General features: G+C 27.8%; 1 protein-coding gene across 1 annotated transcript; it reads left to right on the top strand.

Moving 5' to 3' along the window:
• The first annotated feature begins 9,664 nt into the window (after positions 1-9,664).
• On the top strand, positions 9,665-14,664 carry LOC129981361 (zinc finger CCHC-type and RNA-binding motif-containing protein 1-like). Its single transcript, XM_056092184.1, has 5 exons — positions 9,665-9,943; positions 10,066-10,285; positions 12,466-12,572; positions 13,584-13,662; positions 14,369-14,664. The coding sequence occupies exons 1-5, from the start codon at positions 9,831-9,833 to the stop codon at positions 14,507-14,509; spliced, it is 660 nt and encodes a 219-aa protein (XP_055948159.1). The 5' UTR covers positions 9,665-9,830; the 3' UTR covers positions 14,510-14,664.
• The last annotated feature ends 1,394 nt before the right edge of the window (positions 14,665-16,058 follow it).

Genomic DNA, 16,058 nt, shown 5'->3' with positions numbered 1-16,058 from the left:
TAAACTTTATCAAAGTTTTAAATAAGTTTGCAATAAAATACCTTTGTCTAGATTTGCATTAAAAGATATTTGGAACATGTGAAGTGGTAAGTTTTCGAGGCGTACTAGTGTGCTGGATTTTTTTGCTAACTAGAAGATATGCCCGTAAAGACGTGTTGTTATTGTGTTAACAATATCTCTTGGCTTTGTCTCACTATCCTCAAATTCTCACTCTTGATAGCCTTGTTCTCTTTCCATGAGGAACTTCAATATACATAATATTCAAGAACATTCAAATGAAGGATAATCTTTAAAATCTGCCTAAAACGAATAGTGATTCATTGACAAAAAAGTAATGCCAAACACAAAATTAAATAGCAATGATAAAAGGAAATATTAATAAAAACTTCCAGAAGGTCCGTGAAGTGAGAATGCAATGAATTAACATAAATCTAATAAAAATTGTAGATCTCAACTCATTGACTTTTGCTACAATCCAGCATAAATAAAATGTAAATTAAATGTAAAATCTGAAAACCCATGACTAACTTTTACTTCATGAATAAAAATTAGTTACTTATCGTTACCTATTTTTAAGTGGCAGATAAATAAATATCTTAAATATTTATTCTTTCCTTTCTTTTAAGTTCTACATCCCGTTTTATTATTTCATTTATTTTGCTACAGTATTAAAATCTTTGAAACTGATTTTCTTTTTCGTCGGTATATTTTCTCTTATTGTTAGCAATTTCACATGAAAAATCTTTGAACAGTACGCGTCTTCGTTGGATCATCTTTCCATTTAGGAGTAATGATTGACGGTTTTTCATTTAATTGCACTCAAATTTTAATACTTTGCATTTCATAACGTTTTTTAGTATTTATTTATTTATTTATTGAACAGGAATATTTTTTTTTTCGGAAAACACAAAAACATACCCTTTAATCCACAGTTTTTTTATATGCGATGTTTTGAATGATGAATAAATAAAAAAAAAAGAAGCAGACGATATTTCTCATTTGAAATAATAAAGTATTGCCAAAACGTGTTAATCCAAAACATCTTATTTTTTTATCTTTATCGAAATCATTCTATAAATGTGTAAATGCACTCTTTGCAAAAAAATACCTCTACTAATGAAGAAGAATGTATATTTGGAGAGGAAGTTCACTCTACTAGACAGACCTTTGTCCTAGAGCTTCCAAATTTTTTGCAGGGTTAAACTTTGGAGGGTTAAAAAGGGCATCTCAGATTTTTCAAATATTGATTAGAATTTTAATTAATTAAAAATGAAGCAAAGTTTTGGCGTTTTCAGCGATAACATTCAAAAATATTAAAAAACAAAACTGATTTTCATACCGTTTAAAATTTTTTAAATGTCTTTTTAATGATATCAATTTATTCGCAAAGAAATTTTTTTTCCTGGATTTTTTTAATATTTCTAGGATAATTTTCAGAGGTGAATTTCATTATTAGAATAAAACTCGAGCAGTTTTCATTGTTTCATGAAATAAACACTCGTGTGTTTTTCTATCATTGTTGAACCCTAAAGAAGAAACATTCTGATTATCTACGCAAATTTCTCGAGAAATCAGAAAGTGAAATTTCATTAACGTAAAAGACAGCGTGCAATTGAATAGTGCAATTTGAAATATAAAAACAAATAAATTTTTAACAGCACTATGTTCCATAGAATTCCACTCTAATAGGAAAACTAGCACTCACATTAAATAAAATAGGTATGAGCTTGTTAAAATAACACGACTCTGATGTTCCCCAAAATCTGATGCTTAGAAATATTTTATTGAGGTAATTATAACATCATACATAAGAAATTCAACCGAAATTAAATGCAACCAATATTGCCGACAAACCAGCTGGTCACCAAAGGTAGTTAAAATTTAAATAAATAATCAAATTGTGATTTATTTCTCAAAAATTTTGTATGAATTAATCCCCTCATAAAAGAGAAACTATCAACCAAAATTTAAAGCAAACTATATGAAAATAATTTTAAAGTAAATATTTCCTGAGTCAAAACTAAAATCCCTGGTTGAATTTCTGCCTGAGGGTGATCCTTGAGAAAATCTTCAGGACAGATTCACCATTTCTTTCTCTTTTACTCTATTTAATATCATTTTTGCATTTAAATTTAAAATTTCTAATTTGATTTTCTCATAATAAGACTTTTGTATACGGGTAGAGTTGTGTGGAAAAAAATGGATTTATAATCGTTCTTTGTATAAATAAGTATTTGCAGTTTGATATTTTGTTTTCATAAGTATTTTATTTTTATAAATTTTTTGCAATTTTTATTCTAATTTTTTAACATATCGCGTATTTTTTGCGTAATTTTTTTAGAATCGAAAGGAGGGGGTGGGGGGTCTCCTGTGTTGAAACTACAATATGTTCTGCAAAATAGAACTAATGACTTCAGCAAAAATTAAATAAAAATTCATGTTAATGTTTCCTTTCGTCTTTTCTTAGAGCCGTCTAGACATTTGTTTGGATTTGAAATCCTTTTGTCCTTGAAGCTGAATAAAATTATCAAATTAGTGCATTCATTCTTCAGTTCTATGTAAGTATCTGACTGCTAAGCATATTACATCCGGATCTCTTGACAGAAAAGAATGTCAGTTTGGGGTTGGGATAACAACAACAGAGATTTTGTTTCGAAAAATAAGTTTCAAACAATGCAGTCCGGCAACAAAAACTTCTTTATCAAGTTGTTGTTTCTTTCCATGATAAGTTTTCTAGCCTTTTCTTCTTTGTTTGTAGAAAATTAAATTGCAGATTATGAAAAACTGAAAATAAGACAGCGAAATGGACATAAAAAAGCAATAATTCCGAACAATATTAAAAATATTGCAAATAAAAAAAAACTGAACTTTTGCTAATTATTTTCAAATGGAAAAAAAAAAATTATAAATTTCTACGGCTTCCTCTAAGGCAATTTAGATTATTTTTCTTTACATGTGTAACTTCGAGCAGCTGTTTATACTTTCTAGAAAAATAAATTGCAAAAAAAAAATCTGTAGCTTTTAAAATATCTATATTATTAATTCAATAATTATATGGTAGTTAAGGCAAACATTGTGTAATCCTCTCAAATCAGGGCTTAATATCTTATTTCTAAATCCCCGTAACTAGGCGTTCACAATTAATAAGAAAAATGGTTTAATTAAAGTAAATAATTATATTTTATGTAGTTTGAATCATTAAATAACCAGATGAATTACAGTATTTTAAATTTTTATACAGAGCTTCGGTTCTATAAATCTGAATTAATGAAATCTGCTTAATAAAAAAAAGTTCCACCTTTTTGAGACAAAAATTTATTCGACTTTTGAAAATCTGATTATCGCCATTTTATATTTAAAAAAAGTGCGTATTTAGACCATTCTATTGATCACTTTGAAGAAAATACACTTCTTAGCGCCTGGAATTTCACTAATGAAACTTTTAATGGCTTAAAATAATGATTTTTCAGAGCTTCATAACTCGGTCAAATTTTATTGTAGAATACTTACTTTTCTTTTTATTTGGACATTTGGGTGTCAATACACAATAGCACAACACAGTTAAAAGAATAATGACATTACAAATTGTATTCAGCTTGAGAGATACATTTTGAGTAGGACATTCCGTTCTGAAGCAATGCTTGAGTTGTCTTGAGTCGAGCCTCAATTTCGAACCGCTATCTAATGACAAGGACACCTTATCTGTCCTCTCCCCTCATCAGAGTTTTACACCACTCCAACAAGATTACGCCCGATTCACTATGGCAAATTTAATATGCATCAAGGCTGTGCACATGATACATCTTTGGTGAAATCGAGTTTCGAATTTGGACTTTATTTCTCAGAACTAGTTTTTGTCGTACATAAAGAGCGTTTTCAAACTATTTTATCGTCCGAAATTTACTCAAACAACTGGATTGTTGTGTTTTCGGGAATTTTCATTTCATGTACAATTTATCTCATGCATCTATTACTTTTACTTAATTTACTAAGGACCACCTGTAACGGTCAAAGATTGCGTTTGCGCCCTCATGGTCTAATGCTAGTCCTCCAGCTGTTTATCCCGCTATTTCCTCGGGTTGACAGTCAAGCCTTCTATTGCATCCCATGTTTTTCATAATTTAGAATGTTTATTTTTAAGATTATAGATTTTTATTATATCATATTATTATCGTGTAATATATAGCATCTGTTTGAAAAATATTTGCAAACCACGCATCTAAATAGTATTACGAAATTTCCGGGGTTCGTTTGGATAGTGGAAGTTATATAGTGTGGAGAACGCTCAATCAGCAGGCGGCAGTAGAAAATAAAACAACGACGTTTATTTACACGAAGACACACAGGACAGCACAAAGACGACAACTATATACAGCACAGAAGACGATTATCTTCAGCCGAGACGTACAGCATACAACCAGACTCTACTGCAGAAGTAGCGCACAGCTTAGTTCAGCACTAGCTTCACTCCGTCGCTGCTCCGCTTATCTCTGGAAGGCGAGTTCTTAATCGTCGATTCCGACTACGACGACCCTGGCAGCCGCGGCCGCCTCCTTTTATAGGTCTCAGGGGGCGGGGCTATAAACCTCTCAACCAATCAGGAACGTTCGAGGCGTATCTCGGTTCCTACTGGACGGATTGGGAAAATTCTCGATGTTTCGGGTATAACCTATTTTGGTGCCAAAGTCGCCAAATTCGTCGCCAAGCTCTGGGACCTCCGACGCGACACACGGATTCCATCCAATACAGATGACTGTAAAACATTCTTTCCGATGGTGGAATCAACTATGCTGGGAAGCAGCATTACAGATTCGTAACAATAGTGATTTTTAAAAATTACGCTGTCAGAGGGTTAAAAATAACTTAAACTTCTAGGCAACTTTTTTTTAACTATATTTAACTATATAAGTAAGCATTCTCTCTGGGGAGATATGTGGATGTATATAGCTAATAAAAGTCCCATTACGACACGACTCTGACGTTGAGTACTTCTTTGGCAGAGACAGTAACTTAAGTCATTTTAATGTAATCAAATAGAAATAAAAAAAACTTTTCTTTCTGTATTTATATTATGGCCAAGTTGGTTATTTCACAATTACTCTGAGTTTTAGTCTTAGTATTCATTATTTATTATTATTGATGAAAGCGAAGTTTATTCAGATAAAGTTTTAACAAAAAAAAAAAATTAAAATATTTGCAATAATCTTTCATCTAGTATATTATTAAATTTCGAAACAACTAACCATTCTCCACCATTATTTATTGAAGTTTTCGTATTACCATCAGTTATTAGGACAATACTAAGCTGAAGCTGGCAGCCAGCGACGTAGTGACCAGGAAGATACGCGAATATATAAATGCATCAGGTATCAATCATAGGATACAAGATTGTGACAAAATGCTCATTCTATCATTTATCCAGTTGTTTAAACTCATTTATGACATTTTTTAAAGATAAATATGATGGAAGAACGAAAAACTATATCATCACCGATCGCTTTGTTATACAACTAGTGATAAAAAGAGGCGAAAATGTCATTCTAGGTCACGCCCATCTGTTTTTAATAAAACTGAAAAATGAAGGTTAGATGCTTATTTTTTGAAACATTCCTTTTTAATTGAAATACAAAGAATGAACATTATGATATTGATTTATATGTTAAAATTTCCGCCAAATAATCATATGAATAATTTTTAGCAATTTTTTTCTTTGTTCTTAATCTATTTTTACTAGTAAACGTATTAAAGGAAAAGTAATTAATTTTTCATGCGTTTTTCATCAATAAAATATCCCACAAATCATTTCTACAATTGCAATTGGCTCCCAATTTTTCTAAATGAAACTTCACATGAAATGTAATGAAAATAAATCCGTCACATGTATTGATTTTTTTCACTTACTTTAGCATTCTTTTGAATAAAAATATCTTTATTTAAAGTTACATTGAAAGACATGTTTTGCTTACCATTCCATCTCAAATATTTTTTTCTGGCCAGAAAATCCTTTAGAAAAGTTCAAATGCTCTCCAAAACATGTGAAAATCATTCTGTTTTGAAAGCTTTTAACTATTACAACATATCGTAAAAGCTATTTGATGGAAATTGATAAACCTTCGAATAATAATGTTATAGATCTTGCTCTTTGAATTGGTATCAAAATTTTTGAGCTTCTATTCAAAATTTTATTGCAAATTTAAAAGTAAATTAAACATTTAAAATTAGTTCCATATTTTTAAAAATTTATGTTTAATTTTGTTAATTTAGCATTTTAATAAATAATTAGAAAATTTGCAAAGATTCTTTAGATTTTGAAATATATTGAAACAATTAAAATTCATTTAAAATTAGGAATTTAAATTTCCAATTGCTTATAAGTCATCAATCATTTACACAAAATTACAAAATATTGCATGATTTTGATCTATTTTAATTCGGAGATTTCAGAAATGTACTAAAAATAGGATGTTGGCATTTGAAAAAATCGGATTTGATTTTGGTGAGATAATTTACATACATAAATACTTTGTATGCTTGTAGAGAATATATTTCTGCAATGATAGGCATTTAAACTTTTATCGTGTGATAACTTCGGGATAAAACGCAGAGTCCGAATACTTTTTTGACGGTCTTTACAAATAATCACAGTTTTATGACAATTCTAAAAAAGAAATAATTTCATGTTCCCTTGGTACACATAAAATGGCACAGCTCATTTTTGAAACAATGCATCTGTAAGTAAGGCCCAAACCTATCCTTAGTACATTGTCCGAAACCTCGAGCCCTTGAATGAGGAGAAAGAAAGAAATCGGTTATATATATATATTTATAACTAAAATCAATGACACGAGAGCCCGTGTGGGTCAAGGCATACAATGCCCATATCTACTTTCTTGACCGAGAGTCCTGGGGTGCAAGGCATATGTCCGAGCTAGGTGGTCAGCCTAAGGCGAAACCGCTAATGTTTAGTTTCCAAGCATGCTTAGTTCTCAGTTTATCGATCCACTGAAGGGATGAAAAACTGAATCGACCTTACCCAGCCCGAGGATCTGCGCGTTGGAAGACTACGCCACCGGACTATATATATAACCAAATCACTAAAACTATCAAGTCAATATTAGCGAAAAGAATAAATATAGAATCAAAAATGAAGAAATTAAGATTCCGGGCTGAAGTCTTTCTCAAGGGTCACCTTTAGGCAGTAATTCAAACAAGGGATTTTTTCTGTGAAGGGTCTGCCTTTATCCAACAATATTGACCCCTCATGACCCGAAAATTCCCTGAAATTGAGGCCTTAGAGAAAAACCATTTTTTAAAGAAATAAAACAAATTACAATCTCCAATTTAAGCGAAAATTATAATAACATAATATAAACTATAAAAGAACACTCACAACCAACTATAAAAACAAAAAGGAAAGAACATACCAGTAGCAGGTAAAATCTCTACAAAAAAGGCTTTCATCACGTTTCCCGCGTCCTCACTGCATAAAAACGCCACGTCATTCAAAGCAATAAACAATTGGAGGGTTTCAGCGCCATCTATTGAGTTAGTTGATATGTAACCAAAAATCTAATTTTAGCCCTGCCAACAGATAAGTATGAAGTCAATTTTTCTCTTATTATAAATACAATTGTATATTTTTTAGTTTTATTCAGAAATAAATTTTAATTGAAATTTCATAATGCATATATTTTTTTTTCTTATATATATTATTTTTCAAAACATTGAAAAATTAAACTTTGTTGACCAAAATCGTATTTTTACTTTCCAAGCTGAGAGAGTATTTATCTAATTAAAAATATGGTTTATTTCTAATTAAATAAAACTAATACCTGCGAATACATCGTCGAACAATTAGATTAGAAAATATCAAATAGTTTAGGATATCATTTTCTTTTTTGATGTAACAAGATTAAACACGAACTTATAAAACAATATATAGCATACGCAATGAGATCTATACATAAAAAAAAATGTTTACCTGATTAAACGATCACAAAGTATTTTAATTATTAAAAAATTTAATCATTACTATAAAAATAATTATGGTTAAAACAAACAATAAACAAAGGGGACCGTTATAATCTAAGGACCATCGGTCCCCAAATCTCTAGTTATTACGACTAAGCTTGTTGATAAAAAAAATACAACATCACTACACCATGTAAGCTAATTACAAGAATTAAACGAAATCCTAATAAAAGTAGGAATTTGAAAAATTTCATGGTTACGTTTGTCATGAGTTTTTTGCCATACCATGAATGTCTTGATATTACAATATATATATATATATAAATTTTTGAGAAGAAATTTATAAGGAAGCATATATAAAAGATTTTACAGTAAAAATGTTTGAGAAATTCTTGTTGATACATAATATATAAACATCTGCACAAATGATATATTTGTGTACATTTTGGTAAAATACTGGAAAATAAGTTTTAAACTTCTACATTCAGAAATACTTTTTCAAAAAAAAAATATTATAGAATAAATGCTTATAACACTAATTTTCTAATCTTTTCTTTCATTCAAAATTACAGCTAGGGTCTTTAAAGGATTTTTATGTCAAATAATTATTAGTGCAAAGTAAAAATAAAGGCATTTAAATAATCTTATATTAAATTCTAATTTTTCTGCGAAATATATTTCAAGATACTTTTTTTCCTTTCAACACAAATTTTGAAATTCATATATTTTCAGTGTTGTTCGATAAAAGCATTTAGAACGGATATTGTTGCATATATGAAAAAAAGTATGCTATGTAATATCTTAATTTATTTTTTCTCTGAAAATGCCCAAAATTGAATTCTTTTTCTCATATATGAATTAAGAATTATTCTTTCGATTAATCTTCCTTAATATGTTAAAATTTGTGATTATTCAGAAGTATAATTACCTGAAAAGCTTTCTCTCCGTCCAGCATCTACATATTGATCTTATTTTTATTTGAAAGTCTTTTTCTCAAAATAAAGTCTGAATAAAATAATAAAATCAATCTTCTGGGATTTTTTTCTTGGAAATATTCGACTTTTAATTCGCAAATCCATTTCAAATATATTGCCCTACAGGACATTCTTCTGAAGATTCATGTAGTTGAAAAGCTTAAAAAGTAAAGTGATATTTCAAACTTCTTTCTCATAGTTCAGCTTGGATGCAAAATTATGAGATTCGTCATCAACTACTCTCATGAAACCTGAAAATGGACGGAAATTTAACAAATAATTCACTCTAGAGTTTGATGCATTTGAATACTAATATCTGTATAATGGAAACAAATATTACAGTTTCTTCCTTTCAAATCAAAATCTGTGCCACTGAATCTTTAAAAAAAAAAATCTTCGTATACAAAACAGTGAAGATTGGAACTATTGATCTTTCATATATATCTAAAAATTCGGATCGAGACTTCATCGCATTTTAAATACTCATTCAAGGGAAAGAATATTTTTACACAAAGAACTAATCTGATTGACTTATCAATCCTAAACAAAACATATAATCCTTATTTTATGCAAGTAATATATCGTATGATATTCGAATATAATGATTTCGATAGACATATAAATAACCACTGTGCCAATTGATTGATCCTTAGCATTTTGTACCGAACTTCCATATTAAATTTTCTATTATCTTCACTGTAACTGCAATGTGTCAAATTTTTGTAAATAAACAGTTGTCGCAACTTGCTGCCTGTAAATAATTGAACATCATTTACTGCACAGTAAATGTATTACTATTCTTATTACATTTTATGTAACTGTATAAACAACCAAGAATAAATTATATGCTTACTCTCTTGTCAGTTTGTATAATATCCATCAAACATGAGCGGAGGATTTTGTCCTAGTAAAAGTACTGTCTACATTTCAAACTTACCTTTTTCTTTGACTAATAATGATTTGCACAAAATCCTCGAAAAATATGGAAGAGTTGTTAAGTAAGTTTATTTTGTAACATTTCTATTTTTCTTTCTATGAGAAATATATAACCCAAAGAACATGCTTAATTATTTTCAATGTATAATATTAATATATGTATTGTTTATTTTGACCTTTTCAGAGTTACCCTAGTGAAAGATAAAGTTACTCATAAGAGTAAAGGTGTTGCATTTGTCTTGTTTCTGGACAAAGAAGGTGCTTACAAATGTGTTCGATCTTTGAATCAACAACAGTTATTTGGAAGAATGTTAAAATGCAGCATTGCCAAAGATAATGGCAGGGCTACAGAATTCATTCGGCGTAAATTTTATAAAGATAAATCTCGATGCTATGAATGTGGAGTAAGTTAATCTTTCTTAATATATATAATATTTTTCTATTTATAAACTTTTAAATAGCAAGCGGGGGGGGGGGGTTGAAATTATTTAATGATTTTTATTAAATATATTATAAACCTATTAGAATATTTATTTATATTTTAAAATTTTTTTATATTTTTAATATATTTGTTATATGTATTTAAAAAATCAAAATAGTGTCTTATTTCTATTAAAAATAAAGATGAATGTATGTGTATTGATGCTATACAGAATATATCATTTGATCTAGAACTACTACACTTAAAGCATGTGTACTTTGAAAGAGTGGGTTTTTGAGAGGTTTTGAAAGAGAGTAATTTTTTTAAATTTTAATTAATTAAAAATTAGCCAAATTTTGATTTTTTTTTTTTTTTTTTTTTTTTTTTACTGCCATAATTTCAGAAATTATCTCAGCACAAAAATGATTTTAACATAAGGTTGAAAAATTTATCTTTTCAATGATACTACTTTAATGTTCATGCAGATATTTCTGAATTTTAGTTTTTTTTTTTTTAATGGATTTTCAAAAATAAATTGTTGGCCAGGAACTCAAACTATTTTCATTGTTTTATCAAATATTTAATCATCTGATTTTCTTCCATTGTTGAAAGCTAAAGAAGAAGAATTCTATTTAATATCTGTAATTTAGAAGGGGAAGAAAAATGAAATTACAGTATCGCAAAATTTAGAAGATAGATTCATGATTTAAATAAAGCTATGATATAAGACTATCTCTGCTAGAAAGGTCTGTGTACATAATAAACAGAACTTAAGTAAGACTTTTAAAATAACAGAACTTTAATATCTGGTAATTTGACAAAATAGTGGACATGTTTATTTAAATGATTTATTTGAAATCAAATATTATTTTTAGTGAAACAACTGATACAGGAAGTGATTTGTGTGTAATGTTGTTAAATACAAATAATGTGGTACAAAATAAAATATCAGATGATTTATACTGTTTTTTTTTTATTTTTTATTTTTTTTTTTTTACTGATGTTTGTGAAGCTCTTCTAAAAAATAATTTTCTCACTTTGTCAGTAGAGGATAGACATATAAAGTGAAGGGAAATGAAAGATTCAAGATCTCATATGTGATTGTTTATATTTCTTGGTCAGTTGATTAATTGAAGGTTTAATAAGAAAAAAATGTCATATCTTCTTCTTTCCCCCACTGATTGAAAGCAATACATGGTAATAAAGCTAGAAAACTTTAAATGGATATCATCAAAAACAGTGCAAATAATTTTGCAAAGGTTATTAAAATGCCCATGGGCTAAAACACAGTAGATGACATTCATTTATTAATGATACAATTTGGAACTGATAAGACAGACATTTTGGAGAACTAGATTGACAATTATTGGGGTAGATATGTGATACTCCTTGTTAGTTGAAACAACTTTGATGCTACTGCTGTTCTGGAGATTTTGCACCAAGTGGATGGAATCTTTTGGGAAGTTTCATTTTCAGAATTGTGATATGTTGTGAATAAGAAGAGCATTGTTTTCTGAAGTTTTCTTATTTTGCAAGTTTATATATTCTGTAGTCCTTCCTAATGTTGATATTTATCCCCTTATGTAATTGCATTATTTTGTTTTAACTCGAAACTTGTAGTAAAAAATAAATCATTCTTCTTCTGTCTTTTATATCGCCTCTATTTTAGTGATGTCAAAGCATGCCAAAATGTAGATGGTCCCTGTGCCTGGAAACATGATACATACTGTTTCCTGTTCAAAAGCAGCAGACTTCAATAACATACAAATGTAAAAGGGCAATATTCTACAGTAGATGGATCTCATTGATGATTGTGCTGAAAAGTAACTTAATGAATGCTGTACCTATTTTAATAAATGTTTGAAACTATGTTTGTGGTTGAAGCAATTAATTTTCTAGATGGCCCTCATAAAGTGCATATTTCAGTGTAATAATAAGCTTTATAATGCAAATGTCTCAAAATCTATAGTTTCTTTTTAATACTTATTGGCTAAAGATTGAAAATATAATTTTTTTTCTTTGGTTATTGGTTATGATTCTAATATGAAATGTGTGTATCATCATCAAAAAAAAGTATTTTGTTCTATTCATATTGTGAATGTTAACAAAATTTAATTACATTCTTATTTAATTAAAAATATCTTTACTATTCCCAAATTTTAGGAAGAAGGTCACTTAAGTTACAATTGTCCAAAAAATATATTGGGTGATAGAATCGTGGAAAAGAAAGAGAAAAAGAAGAGAAAATTTCACAATGAAGAAGAATATCCGTAAGTAGTATTGCAAATAATGGTTGATTGTTTTTATTCTTTTATTTTTTAGAATATTTATTGTTAGTTTGAATGAAATAAATTGACAAAGAAGTGACCACCATGTAAAGAACTTTGATAAGAATTTAAAATATTTTACATTGCATCTGTCAATTATGTATTTAGAAAAAGATAACTTATAAGTAATAGCTGAAGAAGTGTTAAAGGTATTGAAAAAAAATAGGATCTAAACTTTTTTGAAGTTTTCTGAAGATTAAATAATTATGATTAGTTAAATTATTAAAAGGGAGGTCTCTGCCACAGTGGCAAATCAAATATTATGATGTAAAAAGAATCATTATGGTCAAAATAAATTTGGAATCCCAAGTATTGCACATTCCGAGATCCAGCATTTCTAGATTTATGAAATATAAAAATCATTCTTTGATATTGGTTCACTTTAAAAATATGCAGAGATTAATTAATAGATAGAAATGTTATTATACCAAAATAGTCAGATTTAAAAAATTTTGGAAGTTGCATGTGCTTTAGTTCTTTTAAATGCATATGATTTTAATCATTTATTTATTTAAATATGGTAATACAGTCCATGTTAAACAATCAATAAAGTTGCTATCTATGGTTGTTTACTATATACTATATTTCATTGTTTTTGTGTAAGAATTTAAAACTATTAACTTGGATGATAAGCTTCTAACTTGCTGAAAGGAATATTTAAAATCGGATCGCAATCAATCCTGTATTTAAAGTTAGAATAGAATATAATGAAAATATGTATTAGTGTTAAGTTTTATAAAAACATCATGTATTTTAAGTTAAATATAAACAATTTAGAATACATTTGAAGTAAATTTACAATGATAATTCACTCCTTTTCTACGGAGTATTTTTCTCTGTATTGGCTTAAAAAATTGTCATCATTAATATTCTGTTGTACATTTCCAAAAACATTACATTCTTAAAATTAATTATATCAAAGATAATTGTTTTTATGTATTTATTTTTTTTAAGTGAAAGTGAACAAGAATCAGAAGAAGAACAAGGAGAGGATCCAGGTCTTGAAAGTCTAAGTGCAGCTATTCGATATCAGGTAAAAATAAAAACTTTTTTTTTGCAAAATTATTTGGTTTATAATTCTGTATTATTAGTAGTAAAACAAAACTTTTCAAAAACTAAGTTAACTTCATTTCAGAGCATTTTTTTCTTCATACCTTTTATCTAAAATTAACCCATTATTCCTCCATATAAGTCAGCAACAGATTAAGCCTATTAGGGATATTTAGGTAACGTAAGTTTGTGTTTAATTTCTCCTCTCTAACTTGCAAAACCAGATTTTTGCTGATATTAATTTATTTTCTGTTTAACAGCTTTAAATTACCAAATATTATGACTAAATTAGTTTTAAAGTATGCTAAAATAAATTACTTTTTTATCAGAGTTTGAATATTTTAATACAAAATTTGCATCAATCAGTCACCTGCAAAATTTTTTTTTAAATGGATCACATTAATTCTGTAAGTAAACTTGAAAGTATGAAGAAAAATTCTACATATTATGAAATTTAAATAAAACTTGATTTTAAATTTAATAAGTATACTCCAAATGAAATTTTAAAAAATTATCCTGATAATGCCACAAAAAAAATTTTGAGCACCCTGCAAACAAATGTTTGTATGGAAGGAGAGGGAAGTGCTGTTTAAGTAAATAGCTCCTCTTTATTTTTTATTGTTGTTGTTAAATATATAAATTGGAATTTTTACTTTACTTAATGTTACTGAATTACTTACATCTTTCAGCAAGAGAAAATAGAGGAAGAAGAATATCGAATAAAAGTGGCTACTGGCGAGTATGAAAATAAAAATGAAGAATCATCCCTCAAAAAGAAAAAGTTCAAGAAGAGTGATTATTTTAGTGATGAAGAAGAAGTTGAAGACTAATAAGAAATCTGAGGGGCATACAGTCATTTTTTTTTTCAGAAAATATCATTTGTGATCATTGTAAATATCATTTAATTAGAATAAATTATGTATATATGTGATGCTTCTATAATACCATACCATTGAAACAAGGGAAAGAAAAATAAAAATTAAATGATTCACTTTTATTCTAGTGATAGTGCCGTTTATATTGCAGATCATTCAGTAAATTAAAAATGCGAGTTTCAAGGATTAAAATTTTAGAAGCACTTTACAACAAATGACAATATGAACATCACACTCTCATGCAACCAAATGCATTAAGAGGATGGTTATTGGTAGCAATTAGCTTATATTGATTATGAAAGGAAATATAATGCAATTTCGGTTATAACTTGCTTAATCGGCATTTTAAAGAGACTTGCAATAAATATTAAGGCAGGTAGTTGATTTGAAATTCAAGTTCACTCATAACTGTTAGAACTTGAAGTGATTTTATTGTATCAAACAGTGAAGTAGAAAAAAAGTTTTATTTAAAAACTGAATGCAGGAATAAGGAGAGAGGGGGTAAATTGATTTAAAATGTAGCAATTATATGACTATACTTGGAAATCTATTTTTTTATCTTAGTATAAATTTATCTGTAACAGATAGAATACAACAAATTAGAATTTCATCTTATCTGCTAATTCAAGTGCTTTTTAAATGAATTTCAATGGTATATGCATTACATCTATTCTAAACTGTTAAACTAAACATTTAGTAGAAATATTTTAATTAAATAAAATATTATTTATAACTTAATTGCTTGCAATAGAAAATAACAAGACATGAAAATTGTTGACAACGGAAAACAATTAATTGCAAGGAGCTAATATTGTGTATGCATCAAAAAGGAGATATTAAGAATATTATTAAATACACCATTAAAATTTTATAAAATATAAATATTTTATATAAAGATCAATTAATCCATCTATTTCCAAATTGTTTTATTTATGACTTAAAATATGTGCTTTTTTTACAGCACAATTTCTTCAACATGTTAATATTATCACATATAAAACAGATTAAACAAGGGGGGAAAAAAACTGAAAATTATGCAAATTTCAAATTTTTATAATCAATAAAATTTAATTTAATTATTAGTTAAAAATATTATTAATAAAAAAAAGATTTATTGATAATATTTTAATGATATTGATAAAGCTATTAATTACTTTTTGCTAAGTAATTAATAGCAGTTCTTCATAATTTATGACAAGTTTGTGCTCAATAATATAATTTTAGGATAACAAATTTAAATATTAATGCACTGTCATTTGTTTCTAATAATTAAACTATCAATTGCAAAAATCACATTTATATTGTATTAGAATAAAATTAGTAAGAAATTTGCTTTAAAAAAACTGGTATTTCTTAGAACAGATGGTGCATTTCAATATTTTCAGAATTTTATCATTTTTTAAATTGATTAATGTTCTTTTATGTAATAATTCTATAATCTTTTTACTATTTCAAGCATTTTTGGTATAAACTTATTCTACTTCTGGGTGTTTATGCTTAGCAT

This window comes from Argiope bruennichi, chromosome 8, assembly GCF_947563725.1.
Source record: "Argiope bruennichi chromosome 8, qqArgBrue1.1, whole genome shotgun sequence".
Taxonomy (NCBI): Eukaryota; Metazoa; Arthropoda; class Arachnida; order Araneae; family Araneidae; genus Argiope; species Argiope bruennichi.
This window is presented reverse-complemented; position numbering and strand designations above follow the sequence as displayed.